This window comes from Buteo buteo, chromosome 19 (assembly GCF_964188355.1).
Source record: "Buteo buteo chromosome 19, bButBut1.hap1.1, whole genome shotgun sequence".
Taxonomy (NCBI): Eukaryota; Metazoa; Chordata; class Aves; order Accipitriformes; family Accipitridae; genus Buteo; species Buteo buteo.
The window spans coordinates 2,464,026-2,476,023 of record NC_134189.1 but is presented as its reverse complement, the minus strand read 5'-3'; the positions used below and the strand labels follow the sequence as shown (position 1 = coordinate 2,476,023).

The 11,998-nt window shown below is 45.9% G+C and overlaps 1 protein-coding gene across 1 annotated transcript; it reads left to right on the top strand.

Annotated features, from left to right (window-relative positions):
- Positions 1 to 206: 206 nt before the first annotated feature.
- Positions 207 to 10,396, top strand: EIF3L (eukaryotic translation initiation factor 3 subunit L). The gene is made up of 13 exons (XM_075051000.1): positions 207 to 314; positions 410 to 458; positions 539 to 749; positions 1,333 to 1,412; positions 1,697 to 1,758; positions 3,128 to 3,197; positions 3,913 to 3,986; positions 4,991 to 5,162; positions 5,420 to 5,574; positions 6,359 to 6,529; positions 7,824 to 8,321; positions 9,309 to 9,389; positions 10,145 to 10,396. Exons 1-13 carry the CDS (start codon positions 282 to 284, stop codon positions 10,181 to 10,183), a joined length of 1,695 nt encoding a protein of 564 aa, XP_074907101.1. The 5' UTR covers positions 207 to 281; the 3' UTR covers positions 10,184 to 10,396.
- The last annotated feature ends 1,602 nt before the right edge of the window (positions 10,397 to 11,998 follow it).

The following is an 11,998-nucleotide window of genomic DNA, read 5'->3' as shown; positions in this document are numbered from 1 at the left end:
GCAGAGGGAGGGGGTAGAAGGAAGGCGAGGAGAGAGGCGAAGAGGGAGGTGGAGGCGGTGCCCAGGGAGGTCTGACGGACAGGCACGGTCTCCAATCAGAAGGAGGGGCGGGGCCATGGGCCGTCTCAGGCCTATGGCAGCTCAGCAGCCGAAAGACAGGCAGTTATTTTAACCAGTAGAAGGGCGCAGCCCCGCTTCGCCGCCTCAAGTCCTTCCGCTCGACCGGCCGGAGCCCCGCCCCTGGTCCCACCTCCTTTCTTTGCCGCGCCGCCGCCGCCGCCATGGCCTACCCGGGGGAGGATTACGATAATGAGGTGCGGGCCCGGGGTCCCGGGGCGGCGGGGGAGGAGGGCTGGGGACCCGGGGGGGGTCGTGTCCGCGCTGACTCGCTGCCGCCTTCTCTCCACAGGCCGCCTACGACCCGTACGCCTACTCCAACGACTATGATATGCACACGGGTGAGTGCGGGCTTCGGCCGGGTCTGCAGGCCCGGGCCGGGCCGGGCAGTAACCGCCTTACTGCTCCTCTTTCTCCTCAGGAGACCCGAAGCAAGACCTGGCCTACGAGCGCCAGTACGAGCAGCAGACCTACCAGGTGATCCCCGAAGTGATCAAAAACTTCATCCAGTATTTTCACAAGACGGTGTCGGATCTCATCGACCAGAAGGTGTACGAGCTCCAGGCCAGCCGTGTTTCCAGTGATGTTATTGACCAGAAGGTGTACGAGATCCAGGACATCTATGAAAACAGGTACAAAGCTGTTCTCCCTGCAAGGGGGGATCGCTGTTTAAACTGTGATGAAAGTGCACCCTTGCTCTTAAAAGGAAAGGCAGACTACTACCTGTCTTGTTCCAGGCTTGGGCTTTCTCTAAAATACAGCATAAGGTTTGATTTGATTACTGGGGAAAAAAACAGGTATTTCCAGACCATTAGGCTCACATAAATATAGGTGAGTTGTGACCTATCTGAAGTAAAATACCAGTGCTGTGCCCAACAGATGTGGATGCAGCAAAAAGTGACCTCAGTAGTGCTAGTTAGGCAGTTTGCAGAAAGCTGTGAGGTGTAATTGGTGCATATAGCTGTGTTACCTTACCATAAAGGGGATGTGAAAGTAACATACTCAACTGTTCCATACTTTGGGGATAAATCAAAGACTTTAATTGTTTAGTTTGCAATTCTCATTCTTTGCTTCAACACTGGACTTACTAAAAGGGGATGGTGGTGGCAGTGGTCTACTTTCATCAAGTCCAAGGCCTCTGTATTGTGATCTCTAACTCTAGCATTGTCATACGGAGATATAGTTTCTAATACCACACCTGTGTCTATCTTTCAGCTGGACAAAGCTGACAGAAAGATTTTTTAAGAATACCCCATGGCCAGAGGCTGAGGCCATTGCCTCTCAGGTTGGAAATGGTAAGTCTTTTACTTTCTTTTTGCTTGTCAGAGAGAGAAGGAGATAAATCACTTTTGATACATGAGTGAGCAGGTGCACAGTGTTGCTGCTGCCTGAGTCAGTCGTCTTCATTTGCTCTGGCAACTCCTTCAGTGGATGCCTGGCAAGAAGTCAAACTTGAATGAAGTATCCTTTTGTGCCTCCCTTTATTACTGTGGCAGGAGGAGCATTGCTGGCGTACCTGAGAGATCCAGTTGCCTAGGCCTTGTGGCTTGCTAATGTCCAGTTCTGTCATCTTTTCCAGATGCTGTTTTCCTCATCCTATACAAGGAGCTGTATTATAGGCACATCTACGCCAAAGTCAGCGTGAGTGTTTGTCCTGTGTCTTCCTGTTGGTTGCATGCTGCCTTCTCCGTGCCATAAAACTTCCCAAATCTTGCTGTCACCACGATATCAGTGGCTCCATAATTTTTGCAAGACAGGATTGGATAAGCTATAAGTCAAGGTGCTTTTAGGGAAGTTAAAATTCTTGCCATTTGTTATTTTAGTAAGGATTCACAGATTGCTGAAAAGCAGGAAAGATTTGACTGTTTTTCTGAGGCTTGTTAGCTGTGTCCTCAAGCTTGATTGTAATGAGTGTGCAGGTGTCCCTGGCACCTTATATGAATCGGAAGACCTGGTCTGAGTTTTCAGGAGGCTATTATGTAAATGTTTGTTACTGACATCAAATGTAGTGGTTAGTGAGTTAAAGAAGAAGGAAGTGTTGGGAGGTAATTGAATTTTCTTTTTGATAGAGCTGTAATTGTAAGACCTATAGATCAGTTGGTTTTGTGTGTTTCTTGTGGCTCTTTGTTCTTCAGATTAGCAGGTGGGTGAGAGGGAGTGTCACAAGAAAAGGGTGCAATATTCATGATTAAAAAAACACACGGGGTCAGAGTGCCTTGTGGAGAGGGAAGCATGGACACCATAAAGGATACAGGAGAAGGAAACAGAAGGAATAATGCTCTATAAAACAAAACAAACATGACTTTTTTTTCTTATGCTAATTTGAAGTCAGTGAGAAAATCTTCAAGGAAAGAAGCTGAACAGAAGCATGGTTTACAGAGTAAATAAGTAATAACTGCAGTTTTGATGTGGACCAGAGGGTGGAGAAATGGGCACTTTAAAAAGGCTGCTGTATTAACCTGAGTCAGGCTTTAACAGGAGAGACTGGTTTCTCAAGCTGTGCTGTTAGTGGTTCTCAGACTGCCGTTGAGTGTCTCCAGGTGAAACAAGGAAGATGATTCTAGGATGAGTGATTCCCTACTGTGTTTACTGGTCTTTCAAAGCATTTAGAAATACTGTCCAGATGCAGAATTTTTGATTTATTAAGTCCTCTCATGAGGGGAGAGGGAAGGAAAGCTGTTGAAGGTAATAGGAAGCTCTTAAATCTGGACAGTAGAGGGGAGGACAAGGAAGGTTAATGCATCCTATTCACAGAAGGTTTGAATGCTCGGTCATCATGGGAGAAGCTGCCTGTACATGAAAAGTCAGTCCTATTCTGTGGGACAGTAGTGATACAATTTCAAGTTTTCTGGGTGGTGCTGGTGGGTGTCTTGGTTGAATATTGGCTCTAACATTTCTGAAATAGACCCTCTACTGCTGTGGCTATTGACTGTCCTTCATATGCTGTTGCCTGTTAACTCACTCCTGCCGTGCTTGAAACTAAGCAGACTGTGCTGACTTCTCATTGCAGGGGGGGCCCACGCTGGAGCAGAGATTTGAATCCTATTACAACTACTGCAATCTCTTCAACTACATCCTCAGTGAGTTGCTCCAATTTGTTTCTGGTTTGTGAATTTTGGAGAGGGAGAGTGGATGGAGAGGGCAGAGCTGGAGAGAGGGTCAAAAGAACTAGAACGTGTTTGTTTATAGATCATATAGGGAGAAGCAGTCTACAAGCTTTCCATATGTTTTGAGTTTGTTGAATGAAGAACACTTTACATCCACGTATTTAAAACAACAAAACGCGCAGATAGTTTCCAGTGCTTTCTGAAATACTGTAAAGAATAAAAGTTACTTAGCTTTCTGTCTTGCTGAGAACCGCTTCACCCATCTTTATTAAAAAGCAAAATGAAGTTGTAAGCTAGAAAAAATTTGCAGTGTTTCACAACTGCTTACTATTGTTGACTCCCTTCAGAACAAATTTTAGTGTTTGTGACTCCCTGCTAGGCAACTAGGGGAGAATAGATCAATTAGGATAAACCCCCACGATCTGTGCACAGCTTCTGAGAGTCGTTGCTGCTGAGCAGTTGCACTCTAGAGATTAGCCCCATACATGCTCGTATTCTTTAGAAGTGAAGGCAGTTGAGATAGCCGAAGCTACGTATCACCGCCCTACTGGAAGCTTCATTCTCCTGCTGCTGCATCTCCCATTTCAGGGAAATTCTTGTGTTCTTTAATTTGTCTGTTCCTCCAGTTCTGCCACTGTTCTTGCTGAAGGTATTAAGCCTCTCATCTATTACTTGGGTTCTTCTGCAGATGCTGATGGCCCTGCTCCTCTGGAACTGCCCAACCAATGGCTCTGGGATATCATCGATGAATTCATATACCAGGTATATGACTATGAGACTGGGCCATTTTGGGGTGGCCTTGCCTCTGTTAGCACTATAAATTTTCCATCTCCTCCCTCCCTGTGTTTTTCATAGTTAGGATACCATTGCAGGTCAAAAAACTTTGGTGAGCACTGTTATTCCTGGGTCACCAGGTAGATGAAGTAGTTGTAAATGTACAGATTTTTAAGTTACCTGGAGCTCTTTGGGGAGTCCTGGCTTTCTATTGATATTTCTGTTTCAGTTGCTGCTTCGGGGTTTTTTTTTAACTCACCTTCATTTCTGCCTGATTTGTTCAAAGCAGCCTGAGTGAAGTCTGCTATAATCACAAAGACCTTGTGAAGATACTTGTTCAAATTAGTTTTATTGTGTTTATGGTTTTATTTTAGTTTTGTACTTCTTAGTCAGTAGGGCCTTTATGCTTGCACTGAGAGATTGCTGACCTGATTTGAAATAATCTATGGTCTAAGGTCTTGACGTTAGGAAATATTTTTCCACTTATTGTTCTGAGTGCAGCAATACAGATTGCAAATGCTGTTGTTTTTTCTCTATTGGTTCCTTTGTCTGTAACTTTTTATTATAGAGCTGCCTGGAATTCCTCAAGTGCAGTCTTGTCAAGCTTTAGGATGAAAAAGGACATGTGCATATATAGAAAAAGATGTGTGTGTATGCAGACACATTTTATGACTTGGTCATTCTCTTTGCTACCTGTTCAGACGGCAAATTTGTGTTTAGTTGCCTGTCCTAATTGTCTAAGAGATCCTTCTCTGTTTCGTTCTGTTCTGTCTTCTGGCCTTTTCCCCTGCACTGTATCATTTTTTCCCTAGGTGCTTTAAAGTTGGTGTAATTTGCCATTTTGATTGCCGGGTGATCTCAGATAAAACTTTTTTTCATGTGACTTGTAGCTTATTCTAATGCATTTGTGTGATCAACTTGTAAGCTTAGTGCACTTAGCTGAACATTTCCAAACTAGTCTCTCATCATTGAATCTCTGCTTTTTCCTGTAGTTCCAGTCTTTCAGCCAGTACCGCTGCAAGACAGCCAAGAAGTCTGAAGAGGAGATTGATTTCCTTCGTTCCAACCCCAAGATCTGGAACGTCCACAGTGTCCTTAATGTGCTGCACTCTCTGGTGGATAAATCCAATATTAACCGACAGCTGGAAGTTTATACAAGTGGAGGTGAGCTAGCTGGGTGATGCCAAGCAAGACTGGTGTCTCTGCTGCCTTGCTTTGATTTGACCAAGCTCTGTTAGCTTTGTTTGGGACCTGGATTAAACCCTTAATCGGTGGATGGATTGACTGGGCACAAGTTCTGTTGGCCTTATGTGAGAAGTGCCGGTGATTACACTTGAGGTCTTGCTCCCTTTGCTTGTTGAGGTGTTGAAAGGGGAGCTTGCTTCCTTGGAGGAAAGCATCGTTGTTCCTTTTTTTCCTAGGTGACCCTGAAAGCGTGGCTGGTGAATATGGTCGTCACTCCCTCTACAAGATGCTGGGCTATTTCAGCCTGGTTGGGCTACTGCGTCTGCACTCTCTGCTGGGTGATTACTACCAAGCGATCAAGGTTCTGGAGAACATTGAGCTCAACAAGAAGGTAATAAAACATGTTTTAAACCTTCCATGGCGGTTTTCCAAATGCCTCTGTTCAAACATGCTGGTGAAAGATTGCCATAATGAATCTTGCAGCTGAGGAGCTGTTTGTAGCTGTTGTAGTTGTCAGGAGTTTGTAGTTGAACACAGCTGGAGCTTTGGCGTTAAATCAAGCCATATGATAATGCCTGATGCTGTTGCAGCACAAATGCCTATTTTCTTAGGAGGTTTGCTGTGTTGTGCAAGGCAGTGTTGTTATAGAGAATATCAGTTGAACTGTAAGTGGGAATGCAGTGGTAGCTAGCTAACACATTGTTCCCACCTTGGTCAATGGCTTGTTCTTTTATTTTTGACTCTCATTCTCACTGTGCCCACACTGACCTTGGATGTTTTTGCCCTAGAATTGAGTGCTACTTGTGGGAAGAGTGGGTAACAAAAGTCCAGCTGCAACATAGGCTTGGCCCAAGGCTTGGCACAGGTCTATGTATGTGCTGTCTGGCACAGGACAGGACATGCAGTGAAATAGGGGGAAAGGGAACTGAGCAAGGCAAAAGTCATCTGCTTGCAGGAAGCTGAAACTGGGAAATATAGGAAATGGGATGATCTAATAAACCCTGAGGAAGCTGCTGCAGGGATCGGTGGGAGGTGAGGTATCCTGAATTAACCCTCTCCTTTCTATATTTGGGATGGGAGTGAAAGCAGAGGTGGCTGGATTCTGGGTAATGAGCTGTTTGGATCAAAGGTGGTTGTCTCCCCTCTAACGCAGTGTGTTGATCCTTCATTCTCAGAGCATGTACTCCCGGGTGCCTGAGTGCCAGGTGACCACCTATTACTATGTGGGCTTCGCATACCTTATGATGCGGCGTTACCAGGATGCCATCCGTGTCTTTGCCAACATCCTCCTCTACATCCAGAGGACCAAGAGCATGTTTCAGAGGACGACGTACAAGTATGAGATGGTAAGAGATAGCACAGGTCTAGACTTCCCAAAAGAAAAAGCTGCTTTCTTCTTCCCTGTCCGTCCTCTGTTACCTGATAACTACATCTAATAGTCCAGCCTTATTTTCCTGGACTATGCTTGTGACTGGGGATCCTTTGAACTCCTTTGCGGCAATATTTTCTCTTAACTGTGTTACTAGTTCCTTTGGGTGTTCACCATGCAGTTTTCCGGGCTCCATCTGCACTCTCCCTCTAGGCAGTGTTGGTAATCATAGAATCACTTAGGTTGGAAAAGACCTTCAAGATCATCGAGTCCAACCATCCACAATGCCCACTAAACCATGTCCTGAAGTACCCTGTCTACTGGCTTTTTGAATACCTCCAGGGACTGTGACTCAACCACTTCCTTGGGCAGCCTATTCCAATGTCTGACAACCCTCTCAGTAAAAAATTTTTTCCTAATATCTAACCTAAATCTCCCTTGCCTCAACTTGAGGCCATTTCCTCTTGTCCTATCTCCAGCCACCTGACAGAAGAGACCAGCACCCACAATGAATATCACCCATAATGAATATCAGCTGCTAATGATATGCTTGTCAATGCTTCTTCAAACTCAGCCCTGTTCCTAGTCCATTCCTGCATTTCAGGTTACTGCCATTGTCAGATATATTTCCATTATCAGATAATCATTCACAGACTATTTTAATTCAGCATGGCTGAAACAAATCTTTCTTTCCACCTAAGCTGTCTCCGGTGCCTGTTTTACCCCCTGCTGCTGCTGTCTCCTTTTCATCCTTATGATTCACTTCTCATTCTTTGTGTAGCCAAATCCTGCCGTTCTTAATTTCATGACACTTCCAAAATTTGGTATGTCTGTTTCAGCCACACAGCTGTCTGTTTCATCCCATACTCAGATAAATCTTCCTTCTCAGTATTTTCTTCACTGGCCTCCCTGATAACTGTCCCTTGCCAGGAGATCATTGTTAAACTATCTGCCTTCTCTTCTCCTCTACACTTTTTTGCACCAAAACAGTCAAATCTGCTTCTGGCCGTCCGGGTTCTCTATGGCTCTGGATACATTCACTCTGTATTTTCCTGTTGTCCAGTGCTCTTTTTCATTGATGAGAGCCTCGATACAGCATTAATCTATCTGCTTTGCCCAGAGGCACTGCTTCTTTGTGCTGTCTTCCTTGAGCATTAGGACCATCAGCGCACTGGGTAAAGGGTCTGTCTCAAAAATGCAGCTCCCAGCTTCTTCCGGCACCGTAAAGCCTGAGCCATTGACCAGCTAACAAGTTCTCCTCTCTCTCTCAGATTAACAAGCAGAACGAGCAGATGCATGCACTCCTGGCCATCGCCCTCACCATGTACCCCATGCGCATAGATGAGAGCATCCACCTGCAGCTGCGAGAGAAATACGGGGATAAGATGCTGCGCATGCAGAAGGGTGATGCACAAGTCTATGAGGAGCTCTTCAGTTATGCTTGCCCCAAGTTCCTTTCCCCCGTGGTGCCCAATTACGACAACGTGCACCCCAACTACCACAAGGAGCCCTTCCTGCAGCAGCTCAAGGTGTTTGCTGATGAGGTTCAGCAGCAGGCCCAGCTCTCCACCATCCGTAGCTTCCTCAAACTCTACACCACCATGCCTGTGGCAAAGTTGGCTGGCTTCTTAGACCTCACGGAGCAGGAGTTTCGTATCCAGCTGCTTGTCTTCAAGCACAAGATGAAGAACCTGGTATGGACCAGTGGCATATCTGCCCTGGACGGGGAGTTCCAGTCTGCCTCTGAGGTCGACTTCTATATTGATAAGGTTGGTATCTGCCCCTTGCTGGCTCGGAAATTCCTTCACCCAGGAAATTCTGGAAGTGGCAGCACCTAGTTTTGCTGCAGTCTGTGGGAAACATCCCTTCCTTCTTTGCCATGTGAAGGGCTTCGCTGCCCACAGTGAAGTTGTAGCCCTGCTTAATAGGCGTGTCAGTGGATGAACAGTGATGGGATGTCGCAGGCAGCTTTGGCAGTCATTGTACCCAGAAAGTAAAGGTCCTAAATGTCTTCCTCTGGTCAGAGGTAACTGTTTGTCTGTCAGTGTTCTCAGGAGGTGACAGCTGGATGACAGTGCTGTCAGTCTGTCAGGTGGCATTGTCAGCTTTGTAGGTTTCACCCACATCTCTGGTTTGCTTGACAAAGCAGGGATCTTGCTTGGTCGTGTTACAGGTCCATTTTTCACTGGAGCAGCATTTAGCTCTGTCTGCTCTTGGAGGAATCTAAACACAAGGTATGATCCTGTCACCATCCTGCCCTTGGAGCTCCAGGCAGCAGGAAACATAGCAAAGAGTCTTTTAGGACTTCATTTTCAAAGAAGATAGCAGTAACAACTAGGTTTCTTGCTACAAAGGAGAACAGGTTGCCCCTTGTTCTTGGTCTGTAGAGCAGACCTCTTGCTGTAAGGTCTCATGCTATGTCTCAGCCTAGCTCTCCTGGCAGATAACATGACTCTTAGCTGCTGGTAGAGGGAAGCAGAGCATGAATCGGGGTTGGGACTGTCAAACTGCTGCAAAGAGAGACAAAAATAGGCAGAGTGTGCAAGGATGCGAAAAGTGAATACAATGTGAATTTGGGACCCATCCCAGGCGAAGGAATAGCCCACAGAGAACTGAATGTTTGCGCTGGGACCAACACAGGTCAGATATGTGTGATGCTGAACCAGGGCTGGAGTGAAGCTCCTCGCATTTGTCAGTGCTTGCTGTCTTCCTGCTAGCGCAGTCCTTTTCCTGACCTCATGCTCTTCCCTCCCCAGGACATGATCCATATCGCAGACACAAAGGTTGCTCGACGCTATGGGGACTTCTTCATCCGCCAGATCCACAAGTTTGAGGAGGTGAGGCCTGGGCAGGAGGGCTGTGTAGCTCTTTAGGAAAAGTGAGGCAAGCATTGGGCTGTGCAGGCCCTGGCGGAGCCACGCTTGTGTGAGACAGCTGTGTGGTGCCTTGCTGGGGCAAGCTCTGGCTCTGCAAGGCACTGGGCAAAAGCAGGTGGTTTAAGCAGCAGCTGCTGGCCTTTGAAGAATGGTATGTTTTTGTGTGAGAAGTGCTCATCTGAGCCACAGTGGAAAAGGAGGAGGATTTTACTGTCCAAAGGGACTGACTCCATTGTCCCTAGACAATTGTGGTGTTCCTGTCAGTAACACAACCAAAATCATATCTCTACCTCATAACTATGGCTCTAAAAAGTGGCCTTGAACATTTCTGGAGCATAGGTGAGTTCAGTGTTGTGCTCAGCCAGGAGGTGACATTCTGTCAGTGCTCTACTCTCCTGACAGAGGCTGCTGCACACTGGAAACTTAGGCAGCAAATTCTGAGATATGAGGATTTGAGCAATACAGGGTTGTGATACCACTGCTGGAAGTTTGCACCCTCTCTTCTCCCCACATCTTTCTCTGCTGTCTTGGAGAGGAGGAGGGAGTTTTACTAGTTCCCCTTCTACTTCACACACTGCCTGCACTTGCACGAGAGCTCTTTTTGTCCATGAGTTGGAGAGGAAGGGGTAGAGGCATTGGATAAAGGCTGCTGAGGGGAACAGTAGTGTGTGTCAATCACTATGTATTTTTCTGACCTTTGCTTTCTCTAATTCCAGCTGAATCGAACCCTGAAGAAGATGGGCCAGAGACCCTAAAACTTCTGTGGATGCTGTGATCGGCCTGAGCAGAGAAGTGGGTGGGAGAGATTATTTTCTTTGTGGTGAGGGAGGGGAGCTCAGGGTTCTGGCATTTCTGGAATCTCCTGTGACTCTGAAGGGTTTTTGTACTTAAATGAGCAGACTCGTTTGGCTCAAACTATCCTACAAAGGACATGACATCTAATAAATTAGTAGAATTTTCCTGGTGAACATTCAGTATCTGATGTACTCATTTATTTTTCCTCTGTGGAAGAATATAATTGCATCTGGAGACATGGGCAGCTGCTGCTCGTTTGTGCTCTCTTTAGTCCATGCTGTTGCAGGTAACAGTGGGGAGCAGATCTCTTTCTGTAAAGGCACTGCACACAGTGAACAGGGAAGGCTGCAGAACTGATTAGCAGGGAGAAAATTAGCTGTTCAACAGTGTTTCCACAGGATATGGAAAAGAGGTACAAGGTAATATTACTCCTTCTAGATCTTGCTCCACACATTGAATACACCTGAGTTGTAGTTGCTTTCCTAGAAGGTTGCATTTTGCCTTCCCACCCCTCTTTTCTTTTTTTAGTTACTATGAAGTAGGAATGCTCCCAAATGGATTGACATGTTTTTAAAGGAAGGGGGAGGATTTTTGTAAACGTTCAACCAACATTAACTTTGGTCATCTGATCAGATGTCCTTGCTGGAGGTTGTGTTTTATTTCAGCACAAGTGATGCCCGAGTCCTGGCCCTTAATTTAATGGAGTTCAGTTTCTCCAGAAAACTCCCTGAGGGTGTTTAATTTATTAAAACCCTTTAAATGCTAATTTTCCCAGCTCTCCAGCCACTTTGGATTCTTCAAGGCAAACTTGCAGTGCCTTAGAAAAGGCAGTTGAATACTAGCCCTATAAAGGGGAATCAAGGACCTGTAAATATTGGGGAAGAGAATGCAAAGAATGAATCGCATCTCATCTGCCCTCCACACCCTCTCTCCCTTCTCGTTTTGCTGTCTTTAAATAGTTTGGTGTTTGAGTGGTAGAAGCAGGTGCAAGAGAAAAACCTGCATGCGTAATAGGAAAGCTAGACAAAGCGTGGTTCATATATACCATCTGCCTCTTTGTACCTCTCCCTCTCGTTCCTTTCCACTGAGAGAGGGGTCCTGGCAGTCCAGCTTGGCTTCGTATACGATTCTGTTTAGAAGTCAGGAATAATTAGCCTTTGTTGAATTGTGTTTGAATGAGGGTCAAGTTTCTAGTGTCCTAGATACTGCTCAAAAGTGCATTTCCCATCCCAAACTCCTGTAACTCAGGTGGGCAGGGTACAGGCAGCGCAGAGTCAGATTAAATGGGCAACTCCTGTTGGCCTTCTAGCTGCTGCTGTTAACTATTGTTCATGCCAAGGACTTGCCTCCAGTTCTGAAGAATTTGAGGCAGCCATATGATTAAAGAAATTACAGGACTGAGATACCACTGCATTGCAGCAGCCCAAGGGAGCTGGGTATCATACAAAGTGAATCTGGTCCTTCTTATATTTAGGGCTGCCACTTCTGTCTGGGTGTATTTACCAACAGCAGCACACCGAGGATACTGTCAACAGCAACTTCTCTGCTGCTTTCTTATTTTCCAAAGCCTAAATCTTGCCCAGAACATGTGGTAAGATAGATGTGATACACAACAGGAGAACCTCTGGCAGGGCAGTATCTCCTTGATCAGTTCTAGTTCATAGCGTAGCAAAGGAATCCAATGTGTTACTGGGATTTGGTCCATTTTTAATCTGTGATTGGCATGTTGGAGTTACAGACTTTTAATGCATATGTGGATCATCTTAAACACTCTA

Excerpts from the sequence above, each read along its gene's own strand:
- EIF3L (XM_075051000.1), top strand. The coding sequence starts at position 282 with ATGGCCTACCCGGGGGAGGATTACGATAATGAG. Across the intron at positions 750-1,332 it reads CAGGACATCTATGAAAACAG|CTGGACAAAGCTGACAGAAA; the intron begins GTACAAAGCTGT and ends TCTATCTTTCAG. Across the intron at positions 1,413-1,696 it reads TGCCTCTCAGGTTGGAAATG|ATGCTGTTTTCCTCATCCTA; the intron begins GTAAGTCTTTTA and ends CATCTTTTCCAG.